This window comes from Piliocolobus tephrosceles, chromosome 14 (genome assembly GCF_002776525.5).
Source record: "Piliocolobus tephrosceles isolate RC106 chromosome 14, ASM277652v3, whole genome shotgun sequence".
NCBI lineage: Eukaryota > Metazoa > Chordata > Mammalia > Primates > Cercopithecidae > Piliocolobus > Piliocolobus tephrosceles.
In genome coordinates this window covers 2,450,319-2,465,156 of record NC_045447.1, presented here as the reverse complement: position 1 = coordinate 2,465,156, position 14,838 = coordinate 2,450,319, and the positions used below count along the sequence as shown (strand labels likewise).

At 53.5% G+C, this 14,838-nt stretch overlaps 1 protein-coding gene across 1 annotated transcript in view; it reads right to left on the bottom strand.

The window, feature by feature from the left end:
- Positions 1-7,620: 7,620 nt before the first annotated feature.
- Positions 7,621-14,838, bottom strand: part of UBAC1 (UBA domain containing 1) — a 30,385-nt gene continuing 23,167 nt past the window's right edge. The window contains exons 9-10 of the mRNA XM_023227596.1: positions 12,876-13,014; positions 7,621-8,165 (exon numbers count right to left, since the gene is read on the bottom strand). Of these exons, the coding sequence (XP_023083364.1) occupies positions 8,050-8,165; positions 12,876-13,014 (255 nt within the window). The 3' untranslated portion in view covers positions 7,621-8,049. The remainder of the gene's footprint in view (positions 8,166-12,875; positions 13,015-14,838) is intronic.

The following is a 14,838-nucleotide window of genomic DNA, read 5'->3' as shown; positions in this document are numbered from 1 at the left end:
TAGGAGGCTCACATGGCTAGGAGGCTCTCATGGTTAGGAGGCTCTCATGGTTAGGAGACTCGGCCACGTCTGCACATGGGGTTCCTTCTCACCAGCCTGCGCTAGGCCCACAATGCCAACCGTGCCCTTCCTCTGGCTGAGGCTGTGCCCAGCACATGAAAGCTCTGCCCACCCCACACCCCACAAATGGCAGCTCATCCTCCTGCCTTCCTGTGGGACCAAGCACGCCTCCGAGCGCAGCGAAGGGCACAGGTGCGAACCCCACGGCTGGGACGAGGCTGACCCAGGCAGGCCCCGCCTACTCCCTGGATGCACAGAGGCCCCCGATGGTGTTGTCCCCATACCCCCAGCAGGACTGTCCTCTGGGATTCGGGCTCCTGAGGTCTATGGCTCCCATGTTCCCCGTCCCAGCCCCCTCCCACCCGCCTGTTCCAGCGAGTGTTTTCCAAGTGCCTCCACGACCAGCCAGCCCTGAAACGGGACACAGCAGGGCCCTGACCTCGAGAAGGATGTGGGCTGGTGGACCCCCCGCCTCTCCCACAACCGGTACCTCCTGGAGCCCCCCAGTCCCCACCAGCTAACAGTGAGCCCCACCCCTGCCTTCAGACTCCTCACCTGGGGTCCCACCACCATGCCATCTCGCTGTAGTGGCCCAAGTGGCTGGGCCACCTCGCTCTGTGCCTGGGGGGAGGAATCCCCTGCTTGTGTGGACAGCGCCTACAGCAGGCGCGGCAATGTCTTGAGCACACGATCTCAGGGGAAGTCACCCCTCCAGCGGCTGACCCACGCTGTCCTGGAATCTCAGCGTGATGCCACTCCACGAGGAAACACATGTGTCATCGCCGAGCTCGGCCGCCTGCGCAGGCGGGAAGCTGGCCAAGTGAGCACTCCAACTCCCTCCACCTTCCCTGCATACACGTGACCTGCCTCAGCGCCACACCCTGGTCTAGAGCCCTGAGCATGGCCATGGGGGCCTGCCCCAAAGAAGAAAAACAGCTTAGCAGAAGCTCAAAATGACACCGATGGCCCTTATCTCAACAGAAGGATGTGCACTGGCACATTGTGTGGGAGCACCCACGCCCCCCAGAGCCGGGCAGCCTGGCCCAATGGGCTGAAAAGCCACTTGGCCCTCAGCAGCTGGAACAAAACTACGCTCAGAGCCAGGGTTGGGCAGCTGCCTGCCCCTAGCTCACGGGCCACTGTGGCAAAGGCACACGCGGACGGTGGCATTACTGGTCATGGAACTGAAGTCCACATAAAGGAAGAATTTCTAGAGTTTGCCAGCCATTTTGTTTCACCTTCTAAGATACGACCTCAGCCCTAAAATACGCGTGCCGGACACAGGCTTTGTTCACAGGGACGATGTCTCGCCCATGTGTGCGCTGATGGCCTGGTCCAGGGAAGCGGCAGGACCGCGACCAGGCCCAGAGCGCTCCCCACCCCCCCAGCAGCCGGTGCAGGAGCAGAAACCACATTCACCAGGGCAGCTGCGACGTGCCTTCCAGAACTCACCTGCGCACGGCCCACAGCCCCGGGGAAGGCCTCGGCGGCACAGGGTGTTTACTAACCGCCGTGGCTCTTCCCAGAACTCCACGACTACAAGCAAACTGCCACCAGGTTAAAATGTGGATCCACGCTCACCAGAGGACAGGGCTGAGTGAGAACGTGCATCCCCGACCCCAGGGCCTCGGGGGCGCTGAAAGGCGGGCGCAGAACACGGGGCCAGTGGAGGAGGCGCACCAGGGGAAGCTGCGTGTGCAGGACCAGCCAACGGGAGCAAACTCAGCATCTCTGAGGAAAGGCACACGCTTCCCTCCTCACGGCCGCCACATCAGGCAGGTGTTGGTGTGACCCCTCGCCCACCTCATGGACGCTCAGGACACAGCAAGAAGATGAGCCGGGCGGCCATCGAACCCCTGGAAAGCGCGGCTCCGCAGCCCGCAGTGCCGGGAGCTGCCCCAAGGACACACCTGTCCAGAGGTTCCTGGGAAGCAATTTCCAACCTTGACTCTTAAACCCACTGAGGAGAACATACTCTTCCGACTCGCAAGTTTGCCAAAAGAGGATGGCGGGTGAGGGGGGCACTGTGGCTGGCTAGACCCTGCTGGCGTGGGACAGGCCAAGGGCCTGTGGCCTGGCAGGAGGGTAGGGGACAGGCATCTCTGGACTCAGGTCCTGGAGCAGGAGGCCCAGGCCCGTAGCCCTGCCCACTTCTCCTGAGCAGCACCTGCATCGAGCAGAGCCATCCAGACGGGCTGACCGCAGACAAGCGTCTCGGGTGCTTCCTCGCCTCCACCACCTCCCTGACTTCAAACACACTTAGAAAACCAAGTCCCCAGTTTGGTTGGGAAACACCACTGGGTTTCCACACTGACTGCATTTTGTTGAAAGTAACACCCATCAAGCTGGGTTACATGTGAAGCTTTGAGGGAAAGGGCTTTCCACAGGGCACGTTTAACTGCCCGGCCTCATATTCGGAAAATACAGCGTGTCCATCTCAGACCGACCGTGCCTCCCAGTGATCCCCACAAGGCCACACAGCCACCTGGCCCGTGCATGCCCGCTGGGGTGAGGGGCACGCGCGGGGCAGTCTGTGGACGCGGCAGAGCCGCTGCGCTGCTCGTTCTTGTTTCTCCCGTCACCGGGACCCTCAGAAGCCCAGCCCTGCCCCGAGGGGGACTGTGGGCCCAAGCAGCTGGCAGGGGATGACCTTGTCCTGCCCAGCTTTCCCAGGGCCGGCCCAGCCCTCAGCAGCTGAGACCGAGAATGGGGCTGCCTGAGCCTTGAAACAAATGGTTTTAGACAGTATTTCTGGCATAGTCTTCGTTCTCACTGAGTTTTCCAGGAAGGCTGCTACCAGGTCAACTGTCCTTTGCCGAATTTGGAACTTTATCCAGGACAGAGGCCCACTCCTGAGAATCACAGCTGATGACCAAACCCCACGGACGCTGTCACCGAGCCTATCCCGGCCTCAGCCTGAACACGTCACTCTCAATGTCAGAGTGAGTCCACTCACAGGGATAAGGGACTGACGACTACACTCTTCCTTCCCCAGTGCCGCCGCCTGAGAATCCACACACTCAAATGCGCAATTTGTTAACGTTGCTACCTTAACTTTTCTCTTCTATTCCTGTATGGTCAATGGACTTTTTGTTTGTTTTATTTTTGAGATGGAGTCTTGCTCTGTCGCCCAGGCTGGAGTGCAGTGGCATCATCTCAGCTCACTGCAACCTCCGCCTCCTGGGTTCACGCCATTCTCCTGCTGCAGCCTCCCAAGTATGGGACTACAGGCGCCTACCACCATGCCCAGCTAATTTTTTGTATTTTTTAGTAGAGGTGTGGTTTCACTGTGTCAGCCAGGATGGTCTCAATCTCCTGACCTCGTGAGCCACCCACCTTGGCCTCCCAAAGTGCTGGGATTACAGGCGTGAGCCACTGCGCACGGCCTGCCCAGCTAATTTTTGTATTTTTAGTACAGACGGGGTTTCACCATGGTGGCCAGGCTGGTCTCGAACTCCTGACCTCAGGTGATCCACCCATCTCAGCCTCCCAAAGCACTGAGATTATAGGCATAAGCCACCACGCCCTGCCAGTAAACGGGTTTTTAAAGCTAGGCTTGTATACAGGTTGTATTTTCTCTAAATATCATTGCAAGAAAGCAAAGGAAGCATTTAGAGGAGCTCCGTTACAAACAGGGGGCTGAGATGCCTGGCCCCACCCAGGCCCCATGCCCAGGCTCGGTGCACTGTGGCCACACAGACTCACGGTGCCAGCAATGCCACGGGTAGGCAGCCTGGCAACGTAAGCCTAACATCACCACCTTGATCTGGAACAGAAGCCTCCCGCACCAGATACTCCGGGAACTGCGGGTCCCAGCGCCTGAGGCGTTGCTGGGGTGGTTTTCCAGATACCACCAGCTCCCCCTGAACCCAAGTGAGGCTGCCACCCGAGTGGGGCTGCCACGAAGCAGAGGTCCCACAGCAGAAGCCGCTGCAGACGAGGGGCCGCGATCCACAGGGCGGGCTCTGGAGGCTGCTCCGCCGAGCCCGGCCCGGGTCAAGGCCGAGTGCTGTCAATAGCAGAGGCAACTGGCACAGCAGGCGAATCCGAGCAAGGCCCATGAAGCCAACTTGACCTCAGGTCCTAACCACGAGACATGAAGCTGTGGCTGCCACCCGCTCGACACAACCCCACCCATCTGGAGCGGCCACAGCTCCGGGTCCCCAGCCGGGAAAGGAAATCGGCCCCAGGAGCAGGAGCCCGCGGGGAGCCAGCGTGAGCACCCGGGGGCCGTCCTGTCCCCTCCCTCAAACCCAAGAGCAACACGGGAAGGAAGCAGGCATGCAGGAAGCCCCTCGAGGCCAACGGCTCCTGTCCCTTTCCAGGAGTTGTAAAAGCACAGGAGCACAACCAAAATGAACACGGCTGCGCTGACAGGCACCAATAGGCTTTTCTTTTTTTGAGATAGGGTCTTGCTCTGTCGCCCAGGCTGGAGTGCAGTGACACAATCTCAACTCACTGCAGCTTCGACCTCCCAGGCTCAAGCAATCCTCCCACCTCAGCCTCCCGAGTAGCTGAGACTATAGGTATGCAACACCACACCTGGCTAATTTTTTGTATTTTTTGTAGAGAGGGGTCTCACTATGTTGCCCAGCCTGGTCTCAAACTCCCAAGCTCAGGCGATCCTCCCACTTTGGCCTCCTCAAATGCTGGGATTATAAGCGTGAGCCACCACACCTGGCCCCAGTAGGCTTTTCTTACTGAGGGATCTCTTGAGACAGGGCCTTGCTCTGCTGCCCAGGCTGGAGTGCAGTGGCCGGATCATGGTTTACTGCAGCCTTGACCTCCTGGGCTCAAGTGATCCCCGTGTCTCAGCCTCCCCGAGTAGCTGGGACTACATGTACATATCACTTTGCCCTGCTAATTTTTGCATGTTTTGGTAGAAACAGGGTCTCACTATGTTGCCCAGGCTAGTCTCGAACCCCTGGGCTTGTCAAGCAATCCTCCTGCTGATCCTCAGCCTCCCAAAGTGCTGGGACCCCAGGCGCGAGCCACAGCTCACCCGGCCTCCTGAAGCATCCTAACAGGAGACATGCATGAGTTCGTGTGAAGCCCGATGGGGTGACTCCCTTACCTGCACCCACCTGCCCAGGGCTGGGATGTACCGGGGCCAGCCCAGCACCCCCGGGACAGTCTCAAATGGGGACTTTGCTTTTCTGTAGAGAATGAGAATGGAAACACAGAGCCCCGGGCATCCTGTCCAGGGCCGTGCTTTAAGTTTAATGTGCACGGGAAGGCTGTAGCCCCAGGGCCCAGCCCACAGCTTCAGGATGGGGCAATTTCACAGTGTGGGAGCAGAGTAGGAAAGAAAACAGTAAGGAGACCTATGAACTACGTACTTTGAATTTGCAGAATAAAAGATTTAGTTGTCATTCAAAAAACAAAACACAGGCCGGGCGTGGTGACTCACGCCTGTAATCCCACCACTTTGGGAGGCTGAGGCAGGTGGATCATGAGGTCAGGAGTTCCAGACCAGCAAGGCCAACATGGTGAAACCCTGTCTCTACTAAAAATACAAAAATTAGCTGGCTGCAGTGGCGCACGCCTGTAATCCCAGCTACTCAAGAGGCTGAGGCAGGAGAATTGCTTGAACTCAGGAGGCAGAGGTTGCAGTGAGCTGAGATAGTGCCACTGCACTCCAGCCTGGGAGACAGAGACACTCCGTCTCAGGAAAAAAAGAAAAAAAACAAAACACAACACAGGCCGGGTGCAGTGGCTCATGCCTGTAATCCCAGCACTTTGGGAGGCTGAGGCAGGCAGATCATGAGGTCAGGAGTTCGAGACCAGCAAGGCCAACATGGTAAAACCCTGTCTCTACTAAAAATACAAAAATAGCTGGCTGCGGTGGCGCACGCCTGTAGTCTTAGCTACTCAGGAGACTGAGGCAGGAGAACTGCTTGAACTCAGGAGGCAGAGGTAGAAGTGAGCTGAGATTGAGCCACTGCACTCCAGCCTGGGAGACAGAGAGACTCCATCTCAGAAAAAAAAAAAAAAAAAGAAACACAGGCCAGGCGCGGTGGCTCATGCCTGTAATCCCAGCACTTTGGAAGGCAGAGGTGGGTGGATCACTTGAGGCCAGGAGTTCGAGATCAGCCTGGCCAACATGGCGAAACCCAGTCTCTACTAAAAATACAAAACTTAGTGAGCATAGTGGTGGGTGCCTATAATCCAAGCTACTGGGGAGGCTGAGCCAGGAGAATTGCTTGAGCCCGGGGGTGGAGGATGCAGTAAGTCAAGATCGCGCCACTTCACTCTAGCCTGGGCAAACAGTGAGACTCCATCTCAAAAAAAAACAAAATTAGACGTTGTGGCGTGCATCTGTAATCCCAGCTACTCAGGAGGGTGAGGTTCGAGAATCACTTGAACCTGACAGGTAGAGGTTGCAGTAAGCCAAGATCAAGTTATTGCACTCCAGCCTGGGCAACAGAGTGAGATTATCTCAAAAAACCCTGTCTCTACCGAAAATACAAAAAATTAGCCAGGCGTGGTGGCGGGCACCTGTAGTCCCAGCTACTTGGGAGGCTGAGGCAGGAGAATGGCATGAACCCAGGAGGTGGAGTTTGTAGTGAGCCGAGATTGCGCCACTGCACTCCAGCCTGGGTGACAGAGCAAGACTCCATCTCAAAGGGGAAAAAAAAAAGAAGTGAGATTCGTGGGCTGGGCACAGTGGCTCATGCCTGTAATCCCAGCACTTTGGGAGGCCCAGGTGGGCAGATCACGAGGTCAGGAGATCAAGACCATCCTGGCTAACATGGTGAAACCCCGTCTCTACTAAAAATACAAAAAACTAGCCGGGCATGGTGGCAGGCGCCTGTAGTCCCAGCTACTCGGGACTAGGCAGGAGAATGGCGTGAACCCAGGAGGTGGAGCTTGCAGTGAGCCAATATCGTACCACTGCACTCCAGCCTGGGCAACAGAGCGAGATTCTGTCTCAAAAAAAAAAAAAAAAGTGAGATTGGCAACTTTTGAAAAGCATTTTTAGTATTTATGCCCAAAGAGTTTAAACTAACCTTAGTTTTAAATATAAACCTCAAAAACAATGAAGAGACCTAGACGTGTGAAGAGAAACATTTTCTGAAAACATTCTTACTCAGCTAAAATGCAGCCAGAGCTCTGCTAAGGTTCCCACACCAGTGGGCAGGGAAGGGAAGAGGAGGGGCTGGTTCAGAAGAGAAGTTCAAAACAAACAGCTTGGAACTGATTGCTTCCAACAACAATGAGCAGGCTTCACAAAAAACAAAACTCATTTTCTCATTTTAAGACACAGGTAATGGTAATGTTTTTTAAAACGAAAAAAAAGGAGGAAGCCAGAGGCAGGCAGGGGCTGCCGTGCTCAGGCCCAGCACCTGTGTCCCGGGAATACGGGCTCAGCTCCAGTCCCTTAAATCCAATACAACACGAGGCTTTGCCCACCAAACGACGCCACAAGACCACCCACATGCCGCAGTGGCCCCGGCGCCCACCCCGGGTGGGAGCAGCGAGCACGGAGCCATGGGGATGCAACCTCCCAGAGACGCATGGGCTGCTTCTGCGGCACCAAGAAAAGACCAAGATAGGAAATAGGAAAAGGGATTTTATTAAAGAAAAGTCATCTGTGAGTGACTAAAGTAGCATGCTTGACGTTAACACTCTGGGTTGAAACCTACCTCCGTCAAATAACACGTGGACTCTCCAAGCAAACGTCTAAGGGGCAATTCAAGCAGCAACTCAAGAGCCCAGAGGCGCACTGGAGAGGAGGCCCTCACTCCACTTCCCAGCACGACAACCACTTCTTTGTAAACACCTGGCAGATGCTAAAAATACGGCTTTACACACGACCGTCACCGAAGTTTATAAGCAATAAGATCAGAGAGCGGGAGTAGCCGCGGTGCCTCTAACAGTCCAGGGCCGAGGTGCTGAAGGTGAGTTTCCAGGTGAGGTCCGCTCTGCCCAGTCTCGGGCCGCGCCAGGGGGCTGCTGTGGCCGGACAGCCGAGGGGAACGGCGCCACCTACGTGCGATTTAGTGTCTGGAAGATTCTAGAGATTTGCAGCATGACGGGACCCGTTTCCGGATCATTCATCCACTGGGTGCTGTTCAGCGGGTTCTCTAGCATGTCTTCAAACGCTGCAGGGAAAACAGAGCCAGCCTGACTGCCCATGCCCCCACTCAGCCAACAGGCACAGGCGTGACTTTCCTCTTTGGTAGCTTCCTAACGAAGAGGGTGTGTCTCCAATACAAAGGCCACACACAGCTCACTGCCAAGTGTGCACTCTCAGGCTGAAACCCACCCAACTCTGTCAGATGCACCCACCAAATCAGATCTGATCACAATCATGCACTCAATTCTGGCAGGTGGGCAGCATGCCTGTGCATGCTCATGGCACCCACAGTCTGGGCAGCTCTCTGGCAGCCGCCAGGGCTCAAAAATCATCTCCCCCAACAACTCCACTTCCAATCCCACCCCAAGAAGGTCAGCAGATGCAGAAAGGACACACAAAGACACTGTTGCAAAGTTAACAACAAACTGGAAAAATGTAATGCTCCGCCTTAAGAAAATTACTTCTTTAAAAAACCAGCGCATTTAAAATGCAACACAGCACTTCTTCCAAATGGAAACTTGGGTTTTAACAGCTTTACAAAGCTGTTTCCCCCAAACAGGTGGATTTTAGCAAACAGCTCTCCACTCCACCCACTGTGAGGGAGCACGTGTTCTGCTGGCTGCCGGCCCCTCTGCAGGATCGATGGCTCCATGCTGACCTGACACACATGGATGCGCTTCAGCATAAGTGGCCCCAGGTCTTCAGGCTCCAGGGACAGTGCTCACTACAGGAGTTCACAGCCATTCACGGCCCAGTAGCCCGTGGCTGAGCACAGAGCTCAGAGTGAACCCGACTTGGCTCTGTTCGTGATTGGAAACAACTCCCAGGCCCTAAAACAATCCCTGGTGCTCTGATTAAAAGTCCTCAAAAACTACTTTAAAATCTCTGAAAAAGCCGGGCGTGGTGGCTCATGCCTGTAATCCCAGCACTTTGGGAGGCCAAGGCGGGTGGATCACAAGGTCAGGAGATCGAGACCATCCTGGCTAACACGGTGAAACTAAAAATATAAAAAATTAGCCAGGCATGGTGGCAGGTGCCTATAGTCCCAAGCTACTCAGGAGGCTGAGGCAGGAGAATGGCGTGAACCCGGAAGGTGGAGCTTGCAGTGAGCCGAGATCGTGCCACTGCACTCCACCCTGGGTGACAGAACGAGACTCCACCTCAAAAAAAAAAAAAAAAAAAAAAATCTCAGAAAAAGTCCCAGAAAGACAATGACAACCTGATGTCTACGAGAACAAACTATAAGGTACGAAACAGCTGTTTCACACACAGGGCGGGAAACTTAATTTCCCATTTCCTCTCGAAGACAGCAAAATAAATTCTGGAAGGATGAAAGAGTTGAACAAAAAGATAAAGAGTTAAATATGAAAAACCACACAGATCAGTATTTATCTGAGAAGTTAGTTTTTTTGGAGACGACTTGCTTTGTTGCCCAGGCCAGAGTCCAGTGGCGTGATCACAGCTCACTGCAGCCTTGAACTCCTGGACTCAATGATCCTCCCACCTCAGTCCCCTGAGTAGCAGGGACTACAGGCACATGTGCCACCACTCCCGGCTGATTTTGCTTTTTAGTTTGTTTGCTTTTTTTAGTAGAGAGGAGGTCCTGCTATGTTACCCAGACTGGTCTTGAACTCCTGAGCTCAAGTGATCCTCTTGCCTCAGCCTCCCAAAGTGCTACGACTACAGGCATGAGCCACCATGCCCAACCTGAGAAAGGACTTTCTTCTCTATACCCTAACTTCTGTATGTCAGAAAATGCCACACAAAATTAGAGAGCAAAAACCGTTTATAACACACAACAAAGGCAGATGGGCTTAACATCCAAGAAGCTATTAAGGAAGCTCCAGGATTAATATTGCAATAGAAAAACAGTTGCGCCGGGTGCAATGGCTCATGCCTGTAATCCCAGCACTCTAGAAGGCAGAGGTGGGAGGCTTGCTTGAAGCCAGGAGTTCAATACTAGCCTGAGCAAAAAAAACGAGACCCTATCTCAACAACAACAAAAAAATTAGCTGGGTATGGTCGTGTGTGCCTGTAGTCATAACTACCCAGGAGGATGACTTGAACCCAGGAGGTCAAGGCTGCAGTGAGCTGTGATTGCACCACTGCACTCCAGCCTGGGTGACAGAGCAAGACCCTGTCTCCAAAAACAGAAAGAAAACAAATAGATGACATGCATAGACAATATGTAAAAGAAGAAATGTAATGGCCAACAGGAAAGTATTCAACATTGCTAATACCAAAAAGAATACAACTTAAAACAATGGAGGTTTTGTCTATGATATGGAGGTGGGCAAGTGTGTGTGCTGGGGGCAGATCTAGCATGGACAGTGGTGCCATCACTGCACTCTAGTCTGGGTGACAGAGAAAGAGTCTATTTCTATTAGAAAAACAAAAAAAGGTTCTTGGATGGATCCCAAGGCAGCACACACTAATATCCTAAGGTATACAAATAGCTGGAGAGCTAGGAGGAATATGCTTTCAGTGTGAAAGGAATCACTAAGAATAAAAATAAACTCACAAAAGACCATTCTCAAGTTTTAGATTTTGGGTACAAAGAAGATCCCTACCTCACACCACACACATACTTCTAGGTAGATTATGGACTTAAATAAGAGAAACTTTTAAAATATTTGGAAAAAAATTTTTAAAAAGGAAAACGTGTTTCTGACTTTGGGATAGGAGGGTTTTCTTTTTTCTATTTTTTTTTTGAGATGGAGTCTCACTCTGTCGCCCAGGCTGGAGTGCAGTGGCACGATCTCAGCTCACTGCAACCTCCGCCCCCCAGGTTTGAGCAATTCTGTGCCTCAGCTCTGGAGTAGCTGGGATTACAGGCGCATGCCACCACACCCAGCTAATTTGTTGTATTTTTAGTAGAGACAGGGTTTCACAATCTTGGCCAGGCTGGTCTTGAACTCCTGATCTCGTGATCCACCTGCCTCGGTCTCTCAAAGTGCTGGGATTACAGGCGTGAGCCACCACACCCCGCCATGGAAGGTTTTCTTTAAAGGTTCACATCCTAAAAAAAAATCACCCTGAAGGATATCAAAACATGGGATTCTGCCTATCAGCATGAGTAAATAAGCCAGAAACTGAACAATGGCATCTGCAGCACAAATAAATGGGAAAAGGGTCAGCATCCAGGAGGTGAGGACCTTTCCGAATGAATAAGAAAACAATCCGGGTGTGGTGGCTCATGCCTGTAATCCCAACACTTTAGGAGGCCGAGACGGGTGGATCACGAGGTCAGGAGATCGAGACCATCCTGGCTAACAAGGTGAAACCCTGTCTCTACTAAAAAATACAAAAAACTAGACGGGCGAGGTGGCGGGCGCCTGTAGTCCCAGCTACTTGGGAGGCTGAGGCAAGAGAATGGCATGAACCTGGGAGGCGGAGCTTGCAATGAGCTGAGATCCGGCCATGTTGCACGCCAGCCTGGGCGACAGAGCGAGACTCCGTCTCAAAAAATAAAAAATAAAAGAAAACAATCCAAGAGAAAAGAAGGCCAAACACTGAGCGGAAGGTCTCTCACGGCCAAGGTTCTACTGACAGCCAATACACTTCTGAAAGAAGGCCAGCCTTCAAGATCAGGGCACGGCCATCACAGCTTCCAGAGACACTTTCAGCCTGCTTGCGTGGCAAAGGCCCTCCCAACATCCCGGAACTCGGCTCCTGGGGACCAACAGGTCTGTAATCCCAGCACTTTGGGAGGCCGAGGCGGGTGGATCATGAGGTCAGGAGTTCAAGACCAGCCTGGCCAACATGGTGAAACCCGTCTCTACTAAAATACAAAAAATTAGCCAGACGTGGTAATGCATGCCTATAATCCCAGGTTCTCAGGAGGCTGAGGCAGGAGAATTGCTTGAACCTGGGAGGCGGAGGTTGCAGTGAGCCGAGATCACGCCATTACACGCCAGCCTGAGTGACAAGGGGAGGCGCTGTCTCAAAAAATAAAAAAAAGGGGGGAAACATCAGGAGTGGCACCACATGCAGACAACCCAATGACCCCTGGATTCCCGGTGCCTTCCATCAACAAAATACTCCACAACCCCCACAAAGAACGCAGTCAGTCAGTCACAGAGCCGGGCTTAAAACGTGATTCTACTTACACAAAGGTAGTAACAAATGAGAGATTGTTTGAGAAGACACAAATATGGCAAAACTCTACAGGGAAGCAGAGAGGTAAGCCGCGGCCACGGTGACAGCCAGGCTGGAGGGAGGGATGAGTTGCGTAGGGGAGGGGCACCCCAGGCCCAGAGCTGAATGGCAGATACACGGCTATTAGTTTTATCCTTCTTTAAAGTTACAACATCATATACACTTTTGCATGTAGGTATCTGACAATAAAAATAAACAATTGCCATCGAAGACCCTGAGGAATAGTAAGAGCAAAAGCCCACACCACGCCTTGTTCTCATGTGAGTTCCTAAGCTGCTGGTGTGGTCTCCACCCTGCTGGCCCTCGGAAAGCCACTGGCACTGGCTTTCTGAAGCCTGTGTCAGAGTCATCGTGCAGGAGACAGTCACACCACGATCAGAACCTGACCTGTGGGCTCCATGGTGACGTAGCAGAGCTACACCCGCAGGATGCCAACCTGCATGGCAGGACGCGCTGCCAGTGCATGGTGATCCTCAGTGCTGGATCCTCCGCGTCGCCTCCACAGCACCCGCATGTCCTACGAGGGAACCAGCCAGCCTCCCCGACCTGCGACTTAGCATAAAGAAGGCGCACATACCTAGCAATGTTTTTGGGTTGGTGAGGCCCAGCTGCACCACCGGGTTATCCAGGATGGCCTGAAAGAGAGGACTGTCGGGGTCGATGCCCTTGTCCAGCTCCTCCGGAGAGGGCTTCCGGTCTCCCAGCAGCCACTCGCACTGCAAAGCCAAGAGCACCAATGCCACTGTTAGTGCCTTCAGCGCCTCTGCAAGACACCACCAGCAGCAGGCACAACGGCTCCTGCACCTTTCTATTGAGCCCCTGAGGCTGATCTCACTGGAAGGGACCCTACCACGAAGACAAGCCCAGTCTGGATTCACTGCTGTGCACGTCAGACCAGGCCAGACTGAGAAGGAAGAACTAGTCTGCTTTTCTCTGCAGATGCTGGCATTGCAGATCGCTGACTGCTGCCGCTTCTCGGCTATCTGGGCCAGCATGGCTCACCCAGAAGTGCTGGAAAAGTAATTAACAAATGTACCAAGTGCCCAGTTTGCCTGTGGTCCTGTTATGGGCGGTCAGTAGTGCTGGAGCCATGAGGACACAGGCTCCTCATCTCTGTCTTGGAGGTGTGAGCCACCAACTCCACTGGCATGGGGGATGGTGGGAGGGTGTTGGCCACCACAGGGCCCTCCCCAGGCACAGCTCCATCAGCCCAGCTGGCACATGGGCACAGGACAGGAATCATTCTTAGAGTCAGTTTAATCAGATAAATGGGCTGGGTGTGGTGGCTCATGCATGTAATCCCAGCACTTCGGAAGCCAAAGCAGGAGGATCGATTGAAGCCAGGAATTCAAGATCGGCCTGGGCAACAAAGGAAGATCTAGTCTCTAAAAAACTAAAATCAATTAGCCGGGCATGGTGGTGCATGCCTGTGGTCCCAGCTACTCAGGAGGCTGAGGTGGGAGGATCGCTTGAGCCCAGGAGGTCGAGGCTACAGTGAGTGTGATCACACTGCTGCATTCCAGCCTGGGGGACACAGTGAGACCCTGACTACAAAAAAATTAAAAAAAAAAAAAAAAGATAAATGAACAAATTATCCATTCATAAAATATGTACATACAAGGCACCCTTTTAAAAAGACAAAGCCGGCCGGGCACGGTGGCTTAAGCCTGTAATCCCAGCACTTTGGGAAGCCGAGACGGGCGAATCACAAGGTCAGGAGATCGAGACCATCCTGGCTAACACGGTGAAACCCCGTCTCTACTAAAAATACAAAAAAAAAACTAGCCGGGCGATGTGGCGGGCGCCTGTAGTCCCAGCTACTCGGGAGGCTGAGGCAGGAGAATGGCGTAAACCCAGGAGGCGGAGCTTGCAGTGAGCTGAGATTGTGCCACTGCACTCCAGCCTGGGCGACAGAGTGAGACTCTGTCTCAAAAAAAAAAAAAAAAGACAAAGCCTAGAATTCTGTATTTTTAAATTTTTATACTGTTTGCACCATCTATCCTATTGTCTCACTTAAAGAGCCACATAGCCGGCTGCATGTGAAAGTAGGCAAACACACGGCCTCTACCATGCCTGGGGCACTCATGAGTGAGGCTCCCAGCACTCACCCAGCCTGACACTCACTTACTACAGCCGACACTCACTCACTACAGTCAACACTCACTCACTACAGCCCAACACTCACCACAGCCCGACATTTACTACAGTCGACACTCACCACAGCCTGACACTCACTCACTACAGTCGACACTCACTCATTATAGCCCAACACTCACCACAGCCCGACACTCACTCACCACAGCCCGACACTCACTCACCACAGCCCAACACTCACCACAGCCCAACACTCACCAGAGCCTGACACTCACCAGAACCTGACACTCACTCACCACAGCCTGACACTCACCAGAACCTGACACTCACTCACCACAGGACACTCACCACAGCCCGACACTCACTCACCACAGCTGACACTCACCACAGCCCGACACTCACTCACCACAGGACACTCACCACAGCCCGACACTCACTCACCACAG